Source organism: Diorhabda sublineata, chromosome 4, assembly GCF_026230105.1.
Source record: "Diorhabda sublineata isolate icDioSubl1.1 chromosome 4, icDioSubl1.1, whole genome shotgun sequence".
In the NCBI taxonomy this organism is placed as follows: domain Eukaryota; kingdom Metazoa; phylum Arthropoda; class Insecta; order Coleoptera; family Chrysomelidae; genus Diorhabda; species Diorhabda sublineata.
Genome location: NC_079477.1, coordinates 37347703 through 37372727, shown reverse-complemented (window position 1 = coordinate 37372727; position 25025 = coordinate 37347703). Strand labels below are relative to the sequence as shown.

Below are 25025 nucleotides of genomic sequence, written 5' to 3'. Positions count from 1 at the left end.
ACAGATTTGATTATAATTCAAATCAGCAGCCCCAATTTTTCATTCAAATTGAGACTAAAAAAATTGGCATAAGTGAAATTCTTTCATATACAGCTGCATGAGTTATACTCATTTATAAAATACTTTTCCATCGAAAATTTTTTTATAAGCTATCGATATGGTTGTTGAATTAAATGTCTTAATAAATACGTTTGGTGTTTTATTAAAACCCTCTGAAGTGTCGTCTTAACCTTTCAACAGACTCAATTTTAGGGATCGAAGCTTAATTTTGTCATTCCTATTATGAAAATAGTGTTGTAATGAACCAAAAGATAAAAAAAAAACACTTTTAGCATCTCACACGAGATGCGGTGTTGTCAGATTTATTCCAAATTCGCAATTTTGATTAAATTATTGCATTAAATGAACAAAAACTAGATAATCCAAAGTATACATGGAGTCATAGCTCCTGTTTTGTTGAAATTAAGTTCTATACATTGGCCACGATAAAGTATCGACGTGCGGTGTTGTCAGATTTACTAAAAATTCGCAATTTCTATGAAATTTGTACAGATATTGCATTAAATGAGTAAAAACTAGATAGTCCAAAGTATACATGAAATCATGGCTCTTGTTTTGGTGAAATTGAGTTCTATACATTGGCCACCATGAAGTATCGACGTTCGGTGTTGTCGGATTTGCTCAAAATTCGCAATTATGATGAAATTTGTACTGATAACTGCATTAAATGAACAAAAACTAGATAATCCAAAGTATGCACGGAATCATGGCTCTTGTTTTGGTGAAATTAAGTTCTAAACATTGGCCACCATGAGTATCGACGTGCGGTGTTGTCAGATTTGCTCAAAATTCGCAATTTCTATGAAATTTGTACTGATAATTGCATTAAATGAGTAAAAACTAGATAATCCAAAGTATACACGGAATCATGGCTCTTGTTTTGGTGAAATTAAGTTCTAAACATTGGCCACCATGAGTATCGACGTGCGGTGTTGTCAGATTTGCTCAAAATTCGCAATTTCTATGAAATTTGTACTGATAATTGCATTAAATGAGTAAAAACTAGATAATCCAAAGTATACACGGAATCATGGCTCTTGTTTTGGTGAAATTAAGTTCTAAACATTGGCAACCATGTAATATCGACGTGCGGTGTTGTCAGATTTACTCCAAATTCGCAATTTTGATTAAATTATTGCATTAAATGAACAAAAACTAGATAATCCAAAGTATACATGGAGTCATAGCTCCTGTTTTGTTGAAATTAAGTTCTATACATTGGCCACGATAAAGTATCGACGTGCGGTGTTGTCAGATTTACTAAAAATTCGCAATTTCTATGAAATTTGTACAGATATTGCATTAAATGAGTAAAAACTAGATAGTCCAAAGTATACATGAAATCATGGCTCTTGTTTTGGTGAAATTGAGTTCTATACATTGGCCACCATGAAATATCGACGTTCGGTGTTGTCGGATTTGCTCAAAATTCGCAATTATGATGAAATTTGTACTGATAACTGCATTAAATGAACAAAAACTAGATAATCCAAAGTATGCACGGAATCATGGCTCTTGTTTTGGTGAAATTAAGTTCTAAACATTGGCAACCATGTAATATCGACGTGCGGTGTTGTCAGATTTACTCAAAATTCGCAATTTCTATGAAATTTGTACTGATAATTGCATTAAATGAACAAAAACTAGATAATCCAAAGTATGCACGGAATCATGGCTCTTGTTTTGGTGAAATTAAGTTCTAAACATTGGCAACCATGTAATATCGACGTGCGGTGTTGTCAGATTTGCTGAAAATTCGCAATTTCTATGAAATTTGTACTGATAATTGCATTAAATGAGTAAAAACTAGATAATCCAAAGTATACACGGAATCATGGCTCTTGTTTTGGTGAAATTAAGTTCTAAACATTGGCCACCATGAAGTATCGACGTTCGGTGTTGTCGGATTTGCTCAAAATTCGCAATTTCTATGAAATTTGTACTGATAATTGCATTAAATGAACAAAAACTAGATAATCCAAAGTATACACGGAATCATGGCTCTTGTTTTGTTGAAATTAAGTTCTAAACATTGGCAACCATGTAGTATCGACGTGCGGTGTTGTCAGACTTACTCAAAATTCGCAATTATGATGAAATTTGTACTGATAATTGCATTAAATGAGTAAAAACTAGATAATCCAAAGTATACACGGAATCATGGCTCTTGTTTTGGTGAAATTAAGTTCTAAACATTGGCCACCATGAAGTATCGACGTTCGGTGTTGTCGGATTTGCTCAAAATTCGCAATTTCTATGAAATTTGTACTGATAATTGCATTAAATGAACAAAAACTAGATAATCCAAAGTATACACGGAATCATGGCTCTTGTTTTGGAGAAATTAAGTTCTAAACATTGGCAACCATGTAGTATCGACGTGCGGTGTTGTCAGACTTACTCAAAATTCGCAATTATGATGAAATTTGTACTGATAATTGCATTAAATGAGTAAAAACTAGATAATCCAAAGTATACATGGAGTCATAGCTCCTGTTTTGTTGAAATTAAGTTCTATACATTGGCCACGATAAAGTATCGACGTGCGGTGTTGTCAGATTTACTAAAAATTCGCAATTTCTATGAAATTTGTACAGATATTGCATTAAATGAGTAAAAACTAGATAGTCCAAAGTATACATGAAATCATGGCTCTTGTTTTGGTGAAATTGAGTTCTATACATTGGCCACCATGAAGTATCGACGTTCGGTGTTGTCGGATTTGCTCAAAATTCGCAATTTCTATGAAATTTGTACTGATAATTGCATTAAATGAACAAAAACTAGATAATCCAAAGTATACACGGAATCATGGCTCTTGTTTTGTTGAAATTAAGTTCTAAACATTGGCAACCATGTAGTATCGACGTGCGGTGTTGTCAGACTTACTCAAAATTCGCAATTATGATGAAATTTGTACTGATAATTGCATTAAATGAGTAAAAACTAGATAATCCAAAGTATACACGGAATCATGGCTCTTGTTTTGGTGAAATTAAGTTCTAAACATTGGCAACCATGTAATATCGACGTGCGGTGTTGTCAGATTTACTCAAAATTCGCAATTATGATGAAATTTGTACTGATAATTGCATTAAATGAACAAAAACTAGATAATCCAAAGTATACACGGAATCATGGCTCTTGTTTTGGTGAAATTAAGTTCTAAACATTGGCAACCATGTAATATCGACGTGCGGTGTTGTCAGATTTACTCAAAATTCGCAATTATGATGAAATTTGTACTGATAATTGCATTAAATGAACAAAAACTAGATAATCCAAAGTATACACGGAATCATGGCTCTTGTTTTGGTGAAATTAAGTTCTAAGCATTGGCCACCATGAAGTATCGACGTGCGGTGTTGTCAGATTTACTAAAAATTCGCAATTTCTATGAAATTTGTACTGATAATTGCATTAAATGAGTAAAAACTAGATAATCCAAAGTATACACGGAATCATGGCTCTTGTTTTGGTGAAATTAAGTTCTAAACATTGGCCACCATGAAGTATCGACGTTCGGTGTTGTCGGATTTGCTCAAAATTCGCAATTTCTATGAAATTTGTACTGATAATTGCATTAAATGAACAAAAACTAGATAATCCAAAGTATACACGGAATCATGGCTCTTGTTTTGTTGAAATTAAGTTCTAAACATTGGCAACCATGTAGTATCGACGTGCGGTGTTGTCAGACTTACTCAAAATTCGCAATTATGATGAAATTTGTACTGATAATTGCATTAAATGAGTAAAAACTAGATAATCCAAAGTATACACGGAATCATGGCTCTTGTTTTGGTGAAATTAAGTTCTAAACATTGGCCACCATGAAGTATCGACGTTCGGTGTTGTCGGATTTGCTCAAAATTCGCAATTTCTATGAAATTTGTACTGATAATTGCATTAAATGAACAAAAACTAGATAATCCAAAGTATACACGGAATCATGGCTCTTGTTTTGGAGAAATTAAGTTCTAAACATTGGCAACCATGTAGTATCGACGTGCGGTGTTGTCAGACTTACTCAAAATTCGCAATTATGATGAAATTTGTACTGATAATTGCATTAAATGAGTAAAAACTAGATAATCCAAAGTATACATGGAGTCATAGCTCCTGTTTTGTTGAAATTAAGTTCTATACATTGGCCACGATAAAGTATCGACGTGCGGTGTTGTCAGATTTACTAAAAATTCGCAATTTCTATGAAATTTGTACAGATATTGCATTAAATGAGTAAAAACTAGATAGTCCAAAGTATACATGAAATCATGGCTCTTGTTTTGGTGAAATTGAGTTCTATACATTGGCCACCATGAAGTATCGACGTTCGGTGTTGTCGGATTTGCTCAAAATTCGCAATTATGATGAAATTTGTACTGATAACTGCATTAAATGAACAAAAACTAGATAATCCAAAGTATGCACGGAATCATGGCTCTTGTTTTGGTGAAATTAAGTTCTAAACATTGGCCACCATGAGTATCGACGTGCGGTGTTGTCAGATTTGCTCAAAATTCGCAATTTCTATGAAATTTGTACTGATAATTGCATTAAATGAGTAAAAACTAGATAATCCAAAGTATACACGGAATCATGGCTCTTGTTTTGGTGAAATTAAGTTCTAAACATTGGCCACCATGAGTATCGACGTGCGGTGTTGTCAGATTTGCTCAAAATTCGCAATTTCTATGAAATTTGTACTGATAATTGCATTAAATGAACAAAAACTAGATAATCCAAAGTATACACAGAATCATGGCTCTTGTTTTGTTGAAATTAAGTTCTAAACATTGGCAACCATGTAGTATCGACGTGCGGTGTTGTTGACTTACTCAAAATTCGCAATTATGATGAAATTTGTACTGATAACTGCATTAAATGAACAAAAACTAGATAATCCAAAGTATACACGGAATCATGGCTCTTGTTTTGGAGAAATTAAGTTCTAAACATTGGCAACCATGTAGTATCGACGTGCGGTGTTGTCAGATTTACTCCAAATTCGCGTATTTTCTTTTAAATATATATAAATTCTTCTTGGCTCACCCCGTATAAAGAGACTAATTATTGGGCTACACAGGTTTATCGATCTACTGTTGATGATATAATTAATAAGGACGAAAAGTCCATGTTGTATAATTTGATACGGAAATAGCCTGTTACGCTTGTACGATCATTTTTTTTTCAATAGAAGGTCAAATCATTCCTAATTTCATTTTACTTATTATTCCATATTAGTTTTTGTTGAATATACTCCGGCATGGGTTACAGAGTGAATTTTTCTAAACTAATTTTCAAATTTGTGATTTTTATCATCGGAAACGAAATTAGTGTAGGTAAGTCACGTTTAATTATTTTCTAATATTTCCATGTCATTTTCTTTGGTTTCCAAATAGGTTACCATTCACTGAAGGAATCTATAATATTTTCGTGAAAATAATTCCGCGCGGAAAACGTTTCACGTGATATTTCATTCTAATTTGACCAAATGAAACTGTAGGGTGATAGTTTAGAGGCTCAGGTTTACCCCCTTAAAACAACCCGCAACACATTTACTTCTTCTTTCTTATCCATAGAAATCCGGGATGGTTGCCGCCCCCAACTGGATTCCCAATTGTTGAAACTCCAATAACGAACGAGTAGGTAGAATAGATTCGAAAAAAAAGGAGCTTATGCCGTAACATATGAAAAAACTGAATTTAGATATAATCAAACAGGAATCTGTTTTCCAAATAAATAGAAAAAACGAATTTGTACGAAAACTATGATACAAAATTTGTCTAAAACGAAAGTAAATAGAAGAAAAACTAACCACAAATTCACTAAAATTTACATTGATTTAAAGTGTAGATAGGTAGAGGACGATTTAGAATACATTCCGAGGTTTTATCTAATTTTAGAGTGTGGACACATAGAGGACGATTTAGCAAAGAAACTGGAATTGTGGTGTACCGGTTCTTTGGGTGTGGTTGAAACTCCACCTGGAAGCTGTAAAATAAAATGGAAACGGGAACGCGGATGGAAATTATTGAATAAGGAACGAGTAGGTAGAATAGATTTAAATGAAAAGAACTCAAGGAGGAATGGGACTAACGGGTCCTGTAACGATGGATACAGCAAAAGAAGATCTAGATGAAGGATCCGTCGTTTTCTTGTAAAGATTACGCAGATTGAACTGGTGGTCACTGAGCTGGTGGTCACTAATGGCTCCAAATAATTTATTAAAGTCACTCACAAAGTTTTAGGCAAGTAATACAAGATATATAACCACCCGGTACAGAAATAAACAATTTTAATTTGAAATTCATGGTAATTATTACTTTTGAACTTCGTTCAAGGTAAATAGAAAATAATTTATTAATACAATCATATGTATTATAGAGATATAGAGAACTGAGTCATTATTAATTCAAAATAATAAAAAAATTGATAGTTAATATCATCTGATACTTTAAGCGGCATAGTGCTATTACATAAGCTTATCCGATAATAAACAGTCGATAACACAATTAGACCGACAAAATTAACAACAATAGAAACTGGTGAGTGTTTCTTGTTATGAAATCAAGTTCTTATTGATGCCTGGGCAACAAGGGCAACGACGAAGCGGATTAGATCGATTGATTGGGATCGTAACCAGTAATAAACTCAGAACTCATTCTAAGAGTAGCCAAAATGTTGTTGCCACTAAAATTGACTTTGATTTAGAGTGTAGGTAGATAGAGGACGATTTAGAACATATTCCGAGGTTTTAGAGTGTAGACGGATAGAGGACGATTTAGAACATATTCCGAGGTTTTAGAGTGTAGACGGATAGAGGACGATTTAGCAACAAAACTGAAGAATTTAATACTTTTTTATATTCCAGTGAACACATATGAGTCTACCGATTACGTAACATCGTTCTGCCCTTCAAACACGCAATGCGTTCCTTTATCATCCTGTCCAATAATCGGTAATATCATCAGCAGCGACTGTCTGCTCAATAACAAGTAAGTATGGATTCTGCAATAAAGAAAAACCATCAGTTGAGCATTGTTTTAACAGTGTTGCGCAATTGAGCTGCGGGTATCGAGGTTCGGGGCTAATATGCTGTCCCCAAATCGCCGAAACCACCACGATTCTACCGGGAAGGGTAGTGGATGGACAGAGATGCGGAATGTCGCAGGTGCAAGGCGAAGGTTACGAAGGAATAGGGGCTTATCCTTGGATTGGACGGATCGGTTTCAGGAGTTCGTACTTGCTATCTTCAATCAGTTCTAATTTCTCTATAATGACGTTTTATTTTAGACGCGTTAACTGGAGAAACGAAATTTCCGTGCACGGGTTCCATCATTGATCCGAGAATCATTTTGACGGCGGCGCATTGCGCTCTGGCTAAAGCGGACAATTTTAAACTGTAAGAAATCTTTTCTCTTTATGATGATTTTTTTTTGAGACGCTCTGTATTTTCTTTTTAGACACATGGTGCGTGTCGGGGAATATAACGCAAATACAAACATCGATTGCGGCGAGGAGTTTTGTGGTTTGCCTACTCAAGATCTTGTAATAACCCACGTGATCGTTCATCCCGGTTACAAGAAAGAAACTTTCGAAAATAATGTGGCACTACTGGTTCTAAGAACTCCCATGAATTTCACAGGTGATTTTGAACATTTTTTCCAATTTTTGTTTGGTTTTGCTCGATGCCTGATTAACTTGGTGTTGATATTTCTGTATCTTGATCTTATCCAGGTAGATGGCGATCTAGATCACTGGAAATACCAACATAAATTGCAATTCAATAGGCGATACGTATTCTTGAAGAAGAAAAATTTGGCCGATATTCAGAAGATAACCAAGTAGGTTTAGAGCCACTCCAGGAGGGAGTTTTTCTTCGAGCAAAGTTTAGGGATATGAAGTAATCAGATCAGGTGTATATCGTGGATGAAACTCAATTTTCTGCAATAATAACGGACCAAATATGTTGTCGAATTATTGGAACGTCTTTTTGTCAACAAATTCCGAATGTTTCTACTATTTATTGGGATCGGTTTTGTCCTAAATCCCCACTCGACTGCTTTTCAGGATCTGTTTAGGCTTGGTTGTGATAATTTTTTATCCTGATTGAGTTTTTTGACCGTTTGTTTCGTTTTTTGACACTTTTTTCGGCGTTGGGGTCTTTTTTGTCCTAAATCCCCACTCAACTTATTTTTAAAATCGATTCGAAGTAAATTACAATCATTTCACATCCTGACAACATTTTTTCACCGTTTGTCTCGTTTTTTTGGAATGAAATTCCTTGCCTAGAAGACTTTGGCACTTTTTTCGTCCTTTTTGGGTTTTTTTGTCCTAAATCCCCACTCAACTTATTTTTAAAATGGATTCGAAGTAAATTACAATCATTTCACATCCTGACAACATTTTTTCACCGTTTGTCTCGTTTTTTTGGAATGAAATTCCTTGCCTAGAAGACTTTGGCACTTTTTTCGTCCTTTTTGGGTGTTTTGTTGTCCTAAATCCTCACTCAACTGATTTTTAAAATCTATTCGAGCTAAATTACAATAATTTCACATCCTGACAACATTTTTTCACCGTTTTCACCCACTCAACTTATTTTTAAAATCGATTCGAAGTAAATTACAATCATTTCACATCCTGACAACATTTTTTCACCGTTTGTCTCGTTTTTTTGGAATGAAATTCCTTGCCTAGAAGACTTTGGCACTTTTTTCGTCCTTTTTGAGTTTTTTTGTCCTAAATCCCCACTCAACTTATTTTTAAAATCGATTCGAAGTAAATTACAATCATTTCACATCTTGACAACATTTTTTGGCCGTTTGTCTCGTTTTTTTGGAATGAAATTCCTTGCCTAGAAGACTTTGGCACTTTTTTCGTCCTTTTTGGGTGTTTTGTTGTCCTAAATCCTCACTCAACTGATTTTTAAAATCTATTCGAGCTAAATTACAATAATTTCACATCCTGACAACATTTTTTCACCGTTTGTCTCGTTTTTTTGGAATGAAATTCCTTGCCTAGAAGACTTTGGCACTTTTTTCGTCCTTTTTGGGTTTTTTTGTCCTAAATCCCCACTCAACTTATTTTTAAAATCGATTCGAAGTAAATTACAATCATTTCACATCCTGACAACATTTTTTCACCGTTTGTCTCGTTTTTTTGGAATGAAATTCCTTGCCTAGAAGACTTTGGCACTTTTTTCGTCCTTTTTGAGTTTTGTTGTCCTAAATCCTCACTCAACTGATTTTTAAAATCTATTCGAGCTAAGTTACAATCATTTCACATCTTGACAACATTTTTTGGCCGTTTGTCTCGTTTTTTTGGAATGAAATTCCTTGCCTAGAAGACTTTGGCACTTTTTTCGTCCTTTTTGGGTGTTTTGTTGTCCTAAATCCTCACTCAACTGATTTTTAAAATCTATTCGAGCTAAATTACAATCATTTCACATCCTGACAACATTTTTTCACCATTTGTCTCGTTTTTTTGGAATGAAATTCCTTGCCTAGAAGACTTTGGCACTTTTTTCGTCCTTTTTGGGTTTTGTTGTCCTAAATCCTCACTCAACTGATTTTTAAAATCTATTCGAGCTAAATTACAATCATTTCACATCCTGTCTCATTTTTTGGAATCGAAGTTCGTTTCCCAGAAGACTTAGCATTTTTTCGTCTTTCTTGGGGTCGTTTTTGTCCTAGATTCCTACTTAATTGATTTTCAGGATACATTTGGGCTGGGTTGAAATCAATTTTCATCCTGACATGGTTTTGAAATGCAAATTCGTTTTCTTGGAGATATTAACACGTTTTTGGTATTTCTTGGGATAGTTTATATCCCAAATTCCTTCTTGATTTATTTTTGAAGTCTATTCGGGGCGAGGAGTAATTATTTTCTCTCCTGGAAGGTGTTTTGATTGTTTGTATCGTTTTTTGTGTGGAATTCCAATTCGTGTCATCGCAGATTTCTTTGGTATTTCCGTTTTTGTCCCAATTTCCTACTGGACCAATTTTTAGGGTCTAATTTGGCATATTTTAATAATAATTCTCTTTGTTTGGTTTAAAATTTTGTTTTATCGTATATTTTGGAACGTCTTCTTTGTTTCTTCGGGTCAATCTGTCCTAAATTTCTACCTGATCAATTTCATTGGTCAAGTTTGATAGACATTTAATTAATTCTACTTCTTTGTCTTCCTTTCTTCCAACACTTGAGCACGTTTTCAATCATTCTTGGGGTCATTGTTGTCCTAAATTCACAACTGACTAACCTTCAAGGACAATTTTGGTAGTTGTTTGATTATTTTTCGTTCCAAACATTTTTGCAAATGTTAAGTTCTAATAGTTATAAATTAATGCATTTATAGTGACTGCTCAACCGATATGCTTGCCGGAGTCTTGGTCAGTGACTAGCAACAATGGTTTACTTGTGGGATGGGGGAAAGCAGCTGGACAAACTTGTGAGTACAGCGACTGCGCATAAATATCGATAACAATCCGGAAAATGTCCTTACAGATGCTTTGCCTAAGCAACAAGTGTTGCATTTACCTATCGTAAGCATTCAACAATGCGTTCGAGTCTACGGGGGGTCACTACCGGTCACGGAAGATCAAATTTGCGCTGGGGGGGAAGCAGGAAATGACGCGTGTAGTGGATTCGGGGGAGCACCGTTATTAGTTAGACACGGCAATACTTATTACCAGGTAAATTTGATGTATAATTTTTTTTAGTGTAAATTAATATTTTTATGTGATGTACTGATGAGGTTCGAAAGTCGAAACCGGTTGGTTTTTCGTTACGAATAGAAGGAAAATTAGAAAATGATAGTTAGCAAAGTGATTTTGTATAGAAAAATATAACAAAAGGTTAGAAAATACTATTAAATGGAAATTTACGTTAGAAACGACCCCAAGAAACAAGAAAAAGTGCGGAAATCCTCCAGGAAACGAATTTCAATCTCTAAAAAACGCGAAAACAGTCAAAAACCCTGTAGACTTTAACTTTGCTGTAAACGATTTTAAAAATCAGTTGAATGAGGATTTAGGACGAAAAGGACCCGAAGGAGGATTAAAAAATGGTAAAATTTCCGTAGAGAAAGATTTCTATTCCAAAAAACGAGACAAACTGTGAAAAAATCGAGTCAGGATGAAGAATAATTTCTAATCAACCTACATAGATCTAGTATATCACGAACTTAGGACAAAAATGACCCCAATAAGGACGAAAAAACAGCTGATATCTCCGAATAAAAGAATTTAGTTCTTAAAAACGAAACCAAGTGTCTAAAAACCCTTTCAGGATATGGAATGTTGCAGCTCGGTCCAAATAGACGTTAAAAATCAGTCTAGTATAGGTTTAGGACAAAAACGACCCTAAGAAAGGCGAAAAAAGTGCTTGTCTTTATGGAAACAAATTTCATTTCCAAAATACGAGACAAACGTTAAAAAATGTACCAGTATATCTGCCAAAATAACCCCAGATATTAGTCAATTGTATTTTGGACAAAAACGACCCCAAGAAAGCCAAAAAAAGGCATAAAATCATCCAGTAAACGAATTTTAATTCGAAAAAACGGTCAAAGATGCCTATCAAGACAAAAAATGAATACAACCCATCCCAAATGCATCTTAAAGATCAGTTTATTGGGATTGGGATTTAGGACAAAAAGACCCCAAGAAATTCTGTCCAGAAATATTAAAACGCGAAAAATTTTTACCAAAATTGGCTATAAAAATTAGTCAAGCAGGATTTTAGGACAAAAAATATCCCAAAAAATATAAAAAAAACCCTAAAATCTTCCAAGAAACGAAAAATTGTGTAAAAATACTGTAATAAATAAAAAATAATGGAATTTCTGCCGAAATCGATCCTAAAAAATAGACTAGTAGAAATTTGGGACACAAAAGACCCCAAGAAACACTAAAAACGTGCTAATATGTCCAAGGGAACGAGGATTCGATCTAAAAAATGGGTAATATTGTGATAAATACCATGAGGGTGGGATTTAATGTGATTTTCGCCAAAATCAACTCTGAAAATGAGACACGTAAGTATTTAGGACAAAACGACCTCAAGAAATACCAAAACCAAACCAAAAATCTTGAAGAAATCAAAGTATTCTCCAAATACTATCAAAACATTCAGTGAGAACAGGGAAATAATTAAACCACTGCTGACACCGACTCTAAAAATTAGTCAAGTAGGAATTTAGGACAAAAATGACCCCAAGAAGGATGAAATTTTCGAATAAACGAATACTGATCTCAAAAAATACTACAAAGAGAGATATAATCAGACCACTGCGAAAATCTACCACAAAAATTAGTGAAATACCAACTTAGGACAAAAATGACCTAAAGAAATACCAAAACCAAACCAAAAATCTTGAAGAAATCAAAGTATTCTCCAAATACTATCAAAAAATTCAGTAGGAACAGGGAAATAATTAAACCACTGCTGACACCGACTCTAAAAATTAGTCAAGTAGAAATTTAGGACAAAATGACCCCAAGAAGGAGGAAATTTTCGAGTAAATGAATACTGAACTCAAAAAAACGAGGAATTGTCAAAAAATACCACAAAGAGAGAGAAATAATCAGACCACTGCGAAAATCTACCACAAAAATTAGTGAAATACCAACTTAGGACAAAAATGACCTAAAGAAATACCAAAACCAAACCAAAAATCTTGAAGAAATCAAAGTATTCTCCAAATACTATCAAAAAATTCAGTGGGAACAGGGAAATAATTAAACCACTGCTGACACCGACTCTAAAAATTAGTCAAGTAGAAATTTAGGACAAAATGACCCCAAGAAGGATGAAATTTTCGAATAAACGAATACTGATCTCAAAAAATACTACAAAGAGAGAGATATAATCAGACCACTGCGAAAATCTACCACAAAAATTAGTGAAATATCAACTTAGGACAAAAATAACCTAATAAATACCAAAACCAAACCAAAAATCTTGAAGAAATCAAAGTATTCTCCAAATACTATCAAAAAATTCAGTGAGAACAGGGAAATAATTAAACCACTGCTGACACCGACTCTAAAAATTAGTCAAGTAGAAACTTAGGACAAAATGACCCCAAGAAGGAGGAAATTTTCGAGTAAATGAATACTGAACTCAAAAAAACGATGAATTGTCAAAAAATACCACAAAGAGAGAGAAATAATCAGACCACTGCGAAAATCTACCACAAAAATTAGTGAAATACCAACTTAGGACAAAAATGACCTAAAGAAATACCAAAACCAAACCAAAAATCTTGAAGAAATCAAAGTATTCTCCAAATACTATCAAAAAATTCAGTGGGAACAGGGAAATAATTAAACCACTGCTGACACCGACTCTAAAAATTAGTCAAGTAGAAATTTAGGACAAAATGACCCCAAGAAGGATGAAATTTTCGAATAAACGAATACTGATCTCAAAAAATACTACAAAGAGAGAGATATAATCAGACCACTGCGAAAATCTACCACAAAAATTAGTGAAGTACCAACTTAGGACAAAAATGACCTAAAGAAATACTAAAACCAAACCAAAAATCTTAAAGGAATCAAAGTATTCTCCAAATACTATCAAAAAATGCAATAGGAACAGGGAAATAATTAAACCACTGCTGACACCGACTCTAAAAATTAGTCAAGTAGGAATTTAGGACAAAATGACCCCAAGAAGGAGGAAATTTTCGAGTAAATGAATACTGAACTCAAAAAAACGAGGAATTGTCAAAAAATACCACAAAGAGAGAGAAATAATCAGACCACTGCGAAAATCTACCACAAAAATTAGTGAAATACCAACTTAGGACAAAAATGACCTAAAGAAATACCAAAACCAAACCAAAAATCTTGAAGAAATCAAAGTATTCTCCAAATACTATCAAAAAATTCAGTGGGAACAGGGAAATAATTAAACCACTGCTGACACCGACTCTAAAAATTAGTCAAGTAGAAATTTAGGACAAAATGACCCCAAGAAGGATGAAATTTTCGAATAAACGAATACTGATCTCAAAAAATACTACAAAGAGAGAGATATAATCAGACCACTGCGAAAATCTACCACAAAAATTAGTGAAGTACCAACTTAGGACAAAAATGACCTAAAGAAATACTAAAACCAAACCAAAAATCTTAAAGGAATCAAAGTATTCTCCAAATACTATCAAAAAATGCAATAGGAACAGGGAAATAATTAAACCACTGCTGACACCGACTCTAAAAATTAGTCAAGTAGGAATTTAGGACAAAATGACCCCAAGAAGGAGGAAATTTTCGAGTAAATGAATACTGAACTCAAAAAAACGAGGAATTGTCAAAAAATACCACAAAGAGAGAGAAATAATCAGACCACTGCGAAAATCTACCACAAAAATTAGTGAAATACCAACTTAGGACAAAAATGACCTAAAGAAATACCAAAACCAAACCAAAAATCTTGAAGAAATCAAAGTATTCTCCAAATACTATCAAAAAATTCAGTGGGAACAGGGAAATAATTAAACCACTGCTGACACCGACTCTAAAAATTAGTCAAGTAGAAATTTAGGACAAAATGACCCCAAGAAGGATGAAATTTTCGAATAAACGAATACTGATCTCAAAAAATACTACAAAGAGAGAGATATAATCAGACCACTGCGAAAATCTACCACAAAAATTAGTGAAGTACCAACTTAGGACAAAAATGACCTAAAGAAATACTAAAACCAAACCAAAAATCTTAAAGGAATCAAAGTATTCTCCAAATACTATCAAAAAATGCAATAGGAACAGGGAAATAATTAAACCACTGCTGACACCGACTCTAAAAATTAGTCAAGTAGAAATTTAGGACAAAATGACCCCAAGAAGGATGAAATTTTCGAATAAACGAATACTGATCTCAAAAAATACTACAAAGAGAGATATAATCAGACCACTGCGAAAATCTACCACAAAAATTAGTGAAATACCAACTTAGGACAAAAATAACCTAAAGAAATACCAAAACCAAACCAAAAATCTTGAAGAAATCAAAGTATTCTCCAAATACTATCAAAAAATTCAGTGGGAACAGGGAAATAATTAAACCACTGCTGACACCGACTCTAAAAATTAGTCAAGTAGAAACTTAGGACAAAATGACCCCAAGAAGGAGGAAATTTTCGAGTAAATGAATACTGAACTCAAAAAAACGATGAATTGTCAAAAAATACCACAAAGAGAGAGAAATAATCAAACCACGGCGAAAATCTACCACAAAAATGAGTGAAGTACCAACTTAGGACAAAAACCCCAAGAAATACCATTCGGTCAAGTAAATATGTCATGAAATGGAGTATTATAATGCCCCATAGGCAACATTACAAGTCTATTTCTCTCCCATTATTCATTTCTTAGTTAAATTGCTATTTTACATTGCTTTACATCAAATTTTATGACTGTAATTTTAGGTCGGTATACTTTCTTTCGGATCTGATCGATGTGGAAGTGCAGGAATCCCCAGCGTTTATACAAATATAAAGAAATACGTTAATTGGATAAGAGAAACCATGCAACTATATTAATAATTCGTTATTGGTGGAATTGGTAATTTTTTTCTACGTGATAGTGAGTCCGGCAACTGCGCTGCCTGTTGGAATATTTACACGACTGTCGGTCACGATTATTTCGAAACATCCTGTATAATGGTTGGGAGTAGGGGCTTGGTAAATAAATACGCATAAAAGAAACTCGAAATTTTTATTTAATATAGTAAATTTTAACAAGTTTTCTTTTTAAGTATATTATAAAGAATGAGTTCGGTGGAAAAGATTTTTGAAAAAATTAAGGGATGATTTTATGATATTTTGAATGAAATAGGGGGAATAAAAGCAGTAAGCGCAATTCCTGCAGCGACTTCTGTTTCTAAAATTTTTCATCAGTATGGAATATCAGCATGTTTGAAAGACAAAAATATTTTCGAATTTACCAACAGGATAGAAAAATATTTTCGAATTAAAAAATATATATAGATATGCGATTCTAAGAAAAAATTAGTCGGTTCGTGCTTTTCTTTACTATTTTTCTTCTATTTTGATATTTTTTCCACCTCGGACACTATCCAAACCCCCTCGTAGGAGGGCCTTAATGATCATTAACTTTTTTTGCATCCTCCTTATAACTATAGAAATATTTTTACATTTTTTCCCATTTTCTTCCATTTGAATACTTGTCCCCCTCAGAAACTACCTCAAACCACCTCATGGGCGAATCTGAGGAGCTCCTGGTTAGCTCCTTTGTCACAATTGAATGCTTTTCTTGTTAAATCACAAATGAAGGATCATTGACATCCTTTGGTTGATCTTTGTGATCATGAAAGCAATTTCACAACTCCTTTAGACATTTCTGATCTTTTTTCCACCTAATTCCTTCCATTTGAAAACTTTTCCCTTTCAGAAACGTTTCAAACCACCTCATGGACGAATCTGAAGAGCTCGTTTTAGCTCCTTTGTCTCAATTGAATGCTTTTCTTGTTAAATCACAAATTGACATCATTTGGTTCATCTTTGTGATCATGAAAGCAGTTTCACTACTCCTTTAGACATTTCTCATCTTTTTTCCACCTAATTCCTTCCATTCGAATACTTTTTCCTCTCAGAAACGTTTCAAACCACCTCATGGACGAATCTGAAGAGGTTCTGGTTAGCTCCTCTTCCTGGATTCAATACTTTTCTCGCTCAATCGTAGATAAATGATCATCTACATCCTCTGGTTTTTCTTTGCCATCTTATGAGCATTTATTTGCCGTGTCCGTTGTTTTATCAATTCCTTTTACCATTTTAATAATTGTCCCCCTCGGAAACTATCCAAATCACACCTTGTACTAGTTTGAATACATCCAGGATGGAAAATATTTTGTCATGACAAACATGCTGTTTCCATATGAACATAACAAAAAGTTTATACCGGATGGATACAATACAAAAATTTATTGCTTCATAGATGAACAGTTCTCTCACTCATTCTTATAAGTTTATTAACAACGTGCATATTTTGGAAAAATAGAACAGATTTTGGACCCTCGTCTATACAACTACTTTGGTTGACTGTAGAAATGAAAGATGGAAAGTGAGGTCAAATCAAAAAACTTCAAATTCATTCCAGATTAGTGGTCGAGGTAGTTTTCTATTGAAATGAATCCACATAATTCAAGTTGTGAAAAAAAAAATCGTATTCTTCGCACAAATGTTAAAACAAACATTTAGGTTATGTTTGAAATAAAAATATTTCCAACCGACCCTATCTTGAAGACTTAACATTGATGTTGTATCAATGTTCGGGTATCAATTCATTTAAAACGAATAAAAAAAGTAGTCCAGCTGTAAAAATGTTTTTTGATTTGACCTCGTACAGTTGGCAAGCCGCCTAATTTATATTCGTTTTATTAGATTCATTTAAATAGAACTATGTACATATTTTGAAACAATCTACGTATATTCAGTCCTAGAACTAGGCAACTACAATTTTCATTTTTCTTAAAAGTTTGTCTAAATAAATATTATAAACATTATTATCATAATTTTCCTTACCGAAGTGTACCGGGATTTACTTAATCATTTACGTCCACATTGTGAGGTTATGAAACCAAACTCAATTTATTATCAGCAAATATACTGATACATATATAATACGTAATTTTTTTATATATTTATAACAAATATGAAAATAAATTGGAAATTTGTGAATATGAAAGTTGTCTACGTCTCTACCATCAGTAAATTAAAGTTATAATAGAAAAAATAACAAGTATCCCTGCATTTTTAATACACCTGGTATAATATTAACGTAAATCTTAAAAATTACATTTTCATATTCGTTTAGTACTCTTAGTTTCAAAAAAAAAACATAATTTTTAAATTAATGATTATAAAAAATACAACAAAGATCGTACCTAATTTTTTACAGCGTTTTTCTTTTAATGTTGATTTTTCTTTGAGGTTTTTACTATAGTAAGCTATTCAATTGATATTTGATGCTTTAAAATGAATTTGAAAGAGGTAATTTGAAATTAGTGCCTAATTCACTAACGAAGACGATATATATCTTAATCTAAAAAAACTCACAATAAGAAATGGTTAATCCAGATTAAGTAGAAACTATTTTTTTTTTAAATCACATTCACGTATCACTATTATTCATATGTTTCACAACATGTGAAAAAAACTGTGTTTTAAAAAACAACAACACACACACGTTCAATGAACCCAAAATGGCGACTGAATCTTGTTGCGTGAACATCAAGTTTCTATGAAGAGATATTACAACGTTGCCGTGTTTATCATAATTTCATATTAAAATTATTCTTAGATTAAAATAGTTTTTTTATAAAATATTGTTAAATAAAATTTTTTTTGATAATTTTTGTGTGAAGTGAAGCCAAAATTGACTCTAAAAATTAGTCACGTAGGATTTAGGATAAAAGTAAGCACAAGAAAACAAAAAATGCACTAAAATATTGCAAAAAACGAGAAATGGTTGAAAAATAATATAAGAAGTAAGAAATAATGGAAACCTTGTTAAAATCGACTGAGCTAGTCAAGTAGGTATTTGAGACCCAAAAAAACGTGCTAAATCACCTAGGTAAACGAGGATTCGGTCCAGGAAACGAGTAATATTGTCAAAAAATACTGTAAAGAGTGAAAAGTAATTACGATTTTATCAAAATCGGTTCTAAAAATTAGTCAAGTAGAAATTTAGGACATAAAATATCCCAAGGAATACCAAAAATGACCTGAAATATTCCAAGAAACGAGAACGAAACGAAAAACGACCCCAAGAAATACGAAAATCAAAGTAAAAATGTTAGTGAAAACAAAGCTTGTTTACAAAACTCGAGGAAAACTTGAAAAAGTATTTTAACGATAGAAAAAGAATGGAACCAATGCAAAAATCTACTAAAAAATGAATTAACTAGAAACTAGAATTAACTAGGACAAAAACGAACTCAACAAAATACAATAAGATCAATTAAGCATGCTATGGAATGTTTGATAAGAATGCCAGCTCATTTGACATAGAAAAAACTCACCAGAAGACATGATCCAGATTGAAAAAACATTTTTTTAAACTACACATCCACATTTTCATATTTTTCACAAAATTCAGGAAAAAGACAGAATTTCAAACAGGAATAAATCAAACGTACACGCATCGCGAACCCAAAATGGCGACTTGTTTTTATTACTGTGCCACTGCTACTTATAACGCAATGAAGAAAGATTGAGACGTTGCCACGTTCTTTTTAAATTCCTTAATATAAAAATTACTTTTCAGATAAAAATAGTTTTTAATAAAATTTCGATCCAAATCGAGTGATATGAAAAATAAATCGATAAAAAAGTGTTTTTTTTTAATTATATATTTTAAAATTATCATTTTAAAATAAACAAAATCGAATTTATAAAAATGTACTGAATCGTTTTTAGAAGCAGATAAAACCGTCAAAGGCGCATTAGCTTGCAAAGATGATAAAATATTTCACATCGTTGCCACGTTTATTAGATAAAAAAGGATTTTAATGAAATTTTGATTTAAACCGAGTGTTATAGGAAATAAATCAATTGTAGAAAGTTTTGTTTATTCTTACATTTTAAATGACAAATAAAACCGGCAAACACGCAATATAAGTTCGTATACAAGATGGATGTTTCACATCGTTGCCAAGTTCACTGAAATTATTCCCTTATTTAAATTATTTCTCAATAAAATTTCGATTCAAAATTTGTAATTAAAAAAATAATTCGAAAAAAAATTATTTTCTCATCTAGATAATGAAAAATTATCACAATGAAATATATAAAATCCCAAAGTAATTTTTCCAAATAACTTTTACAAACAGATAAAGCCGGCAAAGCCGCAATTCATGACTTTTATCACAAGACTTGAATATGGTAGACGTTTTACATCGTTGCCACGTTGTAATTTTCATCCTGTAGTTGAATTAAAAAAAATGTATTAAAAAGTTTTATCACACTAAAACATAAGGTGATGTATTGAAACAAAATTATTATTACCGACATTTCTCCAATAAATTATTGGAATTAAACGGGGATCTCGTTCTTTCCGAAAATACGTTACCTAATTATAACAAAAATAAAAGCCGACAACACCGGAAAGCGACGTCACACGACTACCAACGAAATTGGATGACGTCACTCCGTCGACTCGACGGTACATTTTTACAGAACACCCTATATACACACATTCGGTAACGGAAAATTATGTTGGAAAAAATCACTTCCGTCGAAATTAGAGCGGAGAAAATATATAAATTTCGATAAAAATTTTCCCAATACTAAATTATGGAAAATCTAATGGAGGAGCGTCAATTTATAAGCTCTAGTTCTATTTATATCGGCTCTATACTCTATTTCTACGTTGGATTTTGTTGATGATGGTTCGTAACTACGGCTGCGTCGACACTCGCACCGTCGCGACGTTTCGATCGGCGCGTTTTCGTCTTCAGAGACCGATTAAAATTGAATTTACGCCTCTGAAGATGGTAAATCGGTGGACGAAACGTTGCGTTGATGTGAGTTTGGGTGTAGCGATCGTGAAATGAGATGTGTTTGAATATATTTTGTTTTTTTTTTCTGTTCTAAATCTTAATTATTGATTATTTTCGAATATATTTAAAAATATCGATGGGATCTTGGTAGATTTGGTATTTATCAATTGGTTTGGGAGTAATTTGGTCTTTTCAACGTCAGTTTTGGTCAAAAAATGGCTCTTTCCAGTCTAATCTGACGAAAAAGTGCTTTTCCTTATCTAGTTTCGTCAAGAATTGCTTTTCCACGTCTAATATAGTCAAAAAATTACTTTTCCGAAACGAATTTAGTTCATAAGTGACTTGTGCGAGTTTGATTTTGTGAAAAAATAGATCAGATCGGCCAAAAATGACTTTTCCAAGTCCAATTTTATCCAAAAAAGGTTTTTTCGAGTGAAAAAAGCCTTTTACATGTTTGCTTCGATCGTAAAATGGCTTTTCAAAGTGTAATATGGTCAAAAAAGGACTTTTCAACATCTAATTAGCCCAAAAAAGGACTGTTTGAATGTCAAATGGGCTCAAAAAAGGGTTTTTCAACGTCTATTGGGCACAAAAAAAGAACTTTTGGATGTCCAATGGGCTCAAAACAAGGATTTTCAATGTTCAATCAATCCGAAAAGGGTTTTCCAACTTCTAATGAGTCCAAAAAAGGATTTATGGACGTCTAATGGGCTCAAAAAAGGGCTTTAAACGCCTAATGCGCCCAAAAAGGACTTTTCAAAGTGTAAAATGGTCAAAAAAAGACGTTTCAACATCTAATTAGCCCAAAAAAGGACTGTTTGAATGTCAAATGGGCTCAAAAAAGGGTTTTTCAACGTCTAATGGGCTCAAAAACGGGATTTTCAATGTTCAATCAATTCTAAAAGGGTTTTTCAACATCTAATGGACACAAAAAGGACTTTTAGACGTCTAATAGACTCAAAAATGGGATTTTCAATGTTCAATCAAACCGAAAAGGGTTTTTCAACTTCTAATGAGTCCAAAAAAGGATTTTTGGAAGTCTAATAGGCTCAAAAACGGGATTTTCAATGTTCAATCAATCCGAAAAGGGTTTTCCAACTTCTAATGAGTCCAAAAAAGGATTTATGGACGTCTAATGGGCTCAAAAAAGGGCTTTAAACGCCTAATGCGCCCAAAAAGGACTTTTCAAAGTGTAAAATGGTCAAAAAAAGACGTTTCAACATCTAATTAGCCCAAAAAAGGACTGTTTGAATGTCAAATGGGCTCAAAAAAGGGTTTTTCAACGTCTAATGGGCTCAAAAACGGGATTTTCAATGTTCAATCAATTCTAAAAGGGTTTTTCAACATCTAATGGACACAAAAAGGACTTTTAGACGTCTAATAGACTCAAAAATGGGATTTTCAATGTTCAATCAAACCGAAAAGGGTTTTTCAACTTCTAATGAGCCCAAAAAAGGATTTTTGGACGTCTAATAGGCTCAAAAACGGGATTTTCAATGTTCAATCAATCCGAAAAGGGTTTTTCAACTTCTAATGAGTCCAAAAAAGGATTTTTGGACGTCTAATGGGCTCAAAAACGGGATTTTCAATGTTCAATCAATCCGAAAAGGGTTTTTCAACTTCTAATGAGTCCAAAAAAGGATTTTTGGACGTCTAATAGGCTCAAAAACGGGATTTTCAATGTTCAATCAATTCGAAAAGGGTTTTTCAACTTCTAATGAGTCCAAAAAAGGATTTTTGGACGTCTAATAGGCTCAAAAACGGGATTTTCAATGTTCAATCAATTCGAAAAGGGTTTTTCAACATCTAATGGACACAAAAAGGACTTTTAGACGTCTAATAGACTCAAAAATGGGATTTTCAATGTTCAATCAATCCGAAAAGGGTTTTTCAACTTCTAATGAGTCCAAAAAAGGATTTTTGGACGTCTAATAGACTCAAAAACGGGATTTTCAATGTTCAATCAATCCGAAAAGGGTTTTTCAACTTCTAATGAGTCCAAAAAAGGATTTTTGGACGTCTAATGGGCTCAAAAACGGGATTTTCAATGTTCAATCAATCCGAAAAGGGTTTTTCAACTTCTAATGAGTCCAAAAAAGGATTTTTGGACGTCTAATAGGCTCAAAAACGGGATTTTCAATGTTCAATCAATTCGAAAAGGGTTTTTCAACTTCTAATGAGTCCAAAAAAGAATTTTTGGACGTCTAATGGGCTCAAAAACGGGATTTTCAATGTTCAATCAATTCGAAAAGGGTTTTTCAACATCTAATGGACACAAAAAGGACTTTTAGACGTCTAATAGACTCAAAAATGGGATTTTCAATGTTCAATCAATCCGAAAAGGGTTTTTCAACTTCTAATGAGTCCAAAAAAGGATTTTTGGACGTCTAATAGGCTCAAAAACGGGATTTTCAATGTTCAATCAATTCGAAAAGGGTTTTTCAACTTCTAATGAGTCCAAAAAAGAATTTTTGGACGTCTAATGGGCTCAAAAACGGGATTTTCAATGTTCAATCAATTCGAAAAGGGTTTTTCAACATCTAATGGACACAAAAAGGACTTTTAGACGTCTAATAGACTCAAAAATGGGATTTTCAATGTTCAATCAATCCGAAAAGGGTTTTTCAACTTCTAATGAGTCCAAAAAAGGATTTTTGGACGTCTAATAGGCTCAAAAACGGGATTTTCAATGTTCAATCAATTCGAAAAGGGTTTTTCAACTTCTAATGAGTCCAAAAAAGAATTTTTGGACGTCTAATGGGCTCAAAAACGGGATTTTCAATGTTCAATCAATTCGAAAAGGGTTTTTCAACATCTAATGGACACAAAAAGGACTTTTAGACGTCTAATAGACTCAAAAATGGGATTTTCAGTGTTCAATCAATCCGAAAAGGGTTTTTCAACTTCTAATGAGTCCAAAAAAGGATTTTTGGACGTCTAATAGGCTCAAAAACGGGATTTTCAATGTTCAATCAATCCGAAAAGGGTTTTTCAACTTCTAATGAGTCCAAAAAAGGATTTTTGGACGTCTAATGGGCTCAAAAACGGGATTTTCAATGTTCAATCAATTCGAAAAGGGTTTTTCAACGTCTAATGGGCACAAAAAGGACTTTTGGACGTCTAATGGACTCAAAAACGGGATTTTCAATGTTTAATCGACCCGAAAAGGGCTTTTCAACATCTAATGGGCTGAAACCTGAGTTTTGAAAGGACTTTCAAAGGTCCTAAGTGGTTATAAAGACTTTTCAACGTCGAATATGGTCAAAAAAGGGTTTTCGATTTCTAATATGGTGAGAAAATCGTGTGATTAGGTCTATAAAGGCTTTTAAAATTCTAAAATGAACAGGAAAAAGGCTTTTCAAAGTCTAATGCGGTCAAAAAAGCCTTTAAAACACAAACGTAATCAAAACGAAGGCTTTTCGCAATGAAATTTTGTAAAAAATCGATTTTTCCACTAGAATTTTACCGTAAAACATTTCGGAATCGACTTCATCGTCAATATAAATTTTTTGTTTTCGATAAATGATTATTCAACCGAGATTCCACCTTCTCACTAATAATCTTAAATCTACGAATGGTTGTTTGGTCGGTTCAAGAACTCAAAAGTACATTTTCATATATACAGGTGACTCGAAAAGTCGAAAGAAAAAAAAAAGAGAAATGAGAAGAAAACGCTTTCTCTTTTATTAATTATTAATTATGAAAATTATTCGAGATATGCAGCGCCGCGTCGATTTGTTTCAATTTCCGCATATTTTCTCCTCGAATTTTATCGCTATCCGACTCAGACTAACGGAACATTCCAGAAATCCGATAATTTAACTAAAATTGGGGCTTTTCAAAGTCAAATCTCCACAAAAATTATGCCTTCAAAACTGTAATTTTGCCCAAAAATGACTTAAATTCATTTAAATGTGCCAATACGGATTTTCAAAGAGTAATTTTGCCGAAAAAAATTCTTTTCCGTGCACAATTTTGTCCAAAAATGGCATTTCCAGTTAAGGTTTTTGGCAAAATTCATCTAATGGTGGCAAAAAGGGGTTTTCAAAGTGGAATTTTGTCGAAAAAATTCTTTTCCGGCCACAATTTTGTCCAAAAATGGCATTTCCAGTTAAGGTTTTCGGCAAAATTCATCTAATGGTGGCAAAAAGGGTTTTCAACGTGGAATTTTGTCGAAAAAATTCTTTTCCGGCCACAATTTTGTCCAAAAATGGCATTTCCAGTTAAGGTTTTCGGCAAAATTCATCTAATGGTGGCAAAAAAGGGTTTTCAACGTGGAATTTTGTCGAAAAAATTCTTTTCCGGCCACAATTTTGTCCAAAAATGGCATTTCCAGTTAAGGTTTTCGGCAAAATTCATCTAATGGTGGCAAAAAGGGTTTTCAACGTGGAATTTTGTCGAAAAAATTCTTTTCCGGCCACAAT

General features: G+C 33.2%; 1 protein-coding gene across 1 annotated transcript; it reads left to right on the top strand.

Annotated features, from left to right (window-relative positions):
* The first annotated feature begins 5206 nt into the window (after positions 1–5206).
* Positions 5207–21630, top strand: LOC130442891 (phenoloxidase-activating factor 3-like). The gene is made up of 8 exons (XM_056777287.1): positions 5207–5405; positions 6938–7061; positions 7117–7301; positions 7360–7468; positions 7530–7711; positions 10421–10513; positions 10570–10757; positions 15506–21630. Exons 1-8 carry the CDS (start codon positions 5330–5332, stop codon positions 15617–15619), a joined length of 1071 nt encoding a protein of 356 aa, XP_056633265.1. The 5' UTR covers positions 5207–5329; the 3' UTR covers positions 15620–21630.
* Positions 21631–25025: the final 3395 nt, after the last annotated feature.

Coding starts and splice junctions, on each gene's coding strand:
- LOC130442891 (XM_056777287.1), top strand. CDS start 5,330: ATGGGTTACAGAGTGAATTTTTCTAAACTAATTTTCAAATTTGTGATT. Junction 5,406..6,937: donor CGGAAACGAAATTAGTGTAG/GTAAGTCACGTT, acceptor TTTATATTCCAG/TGAACACATATGAGTCTACC. Junction 10,758..15,505: donor ACGGCAATACTTATTACCAG/GTAAATTTGATG, acceptor CTGTAATTTTAG/GTCGGTATACTTTCTTTCGG.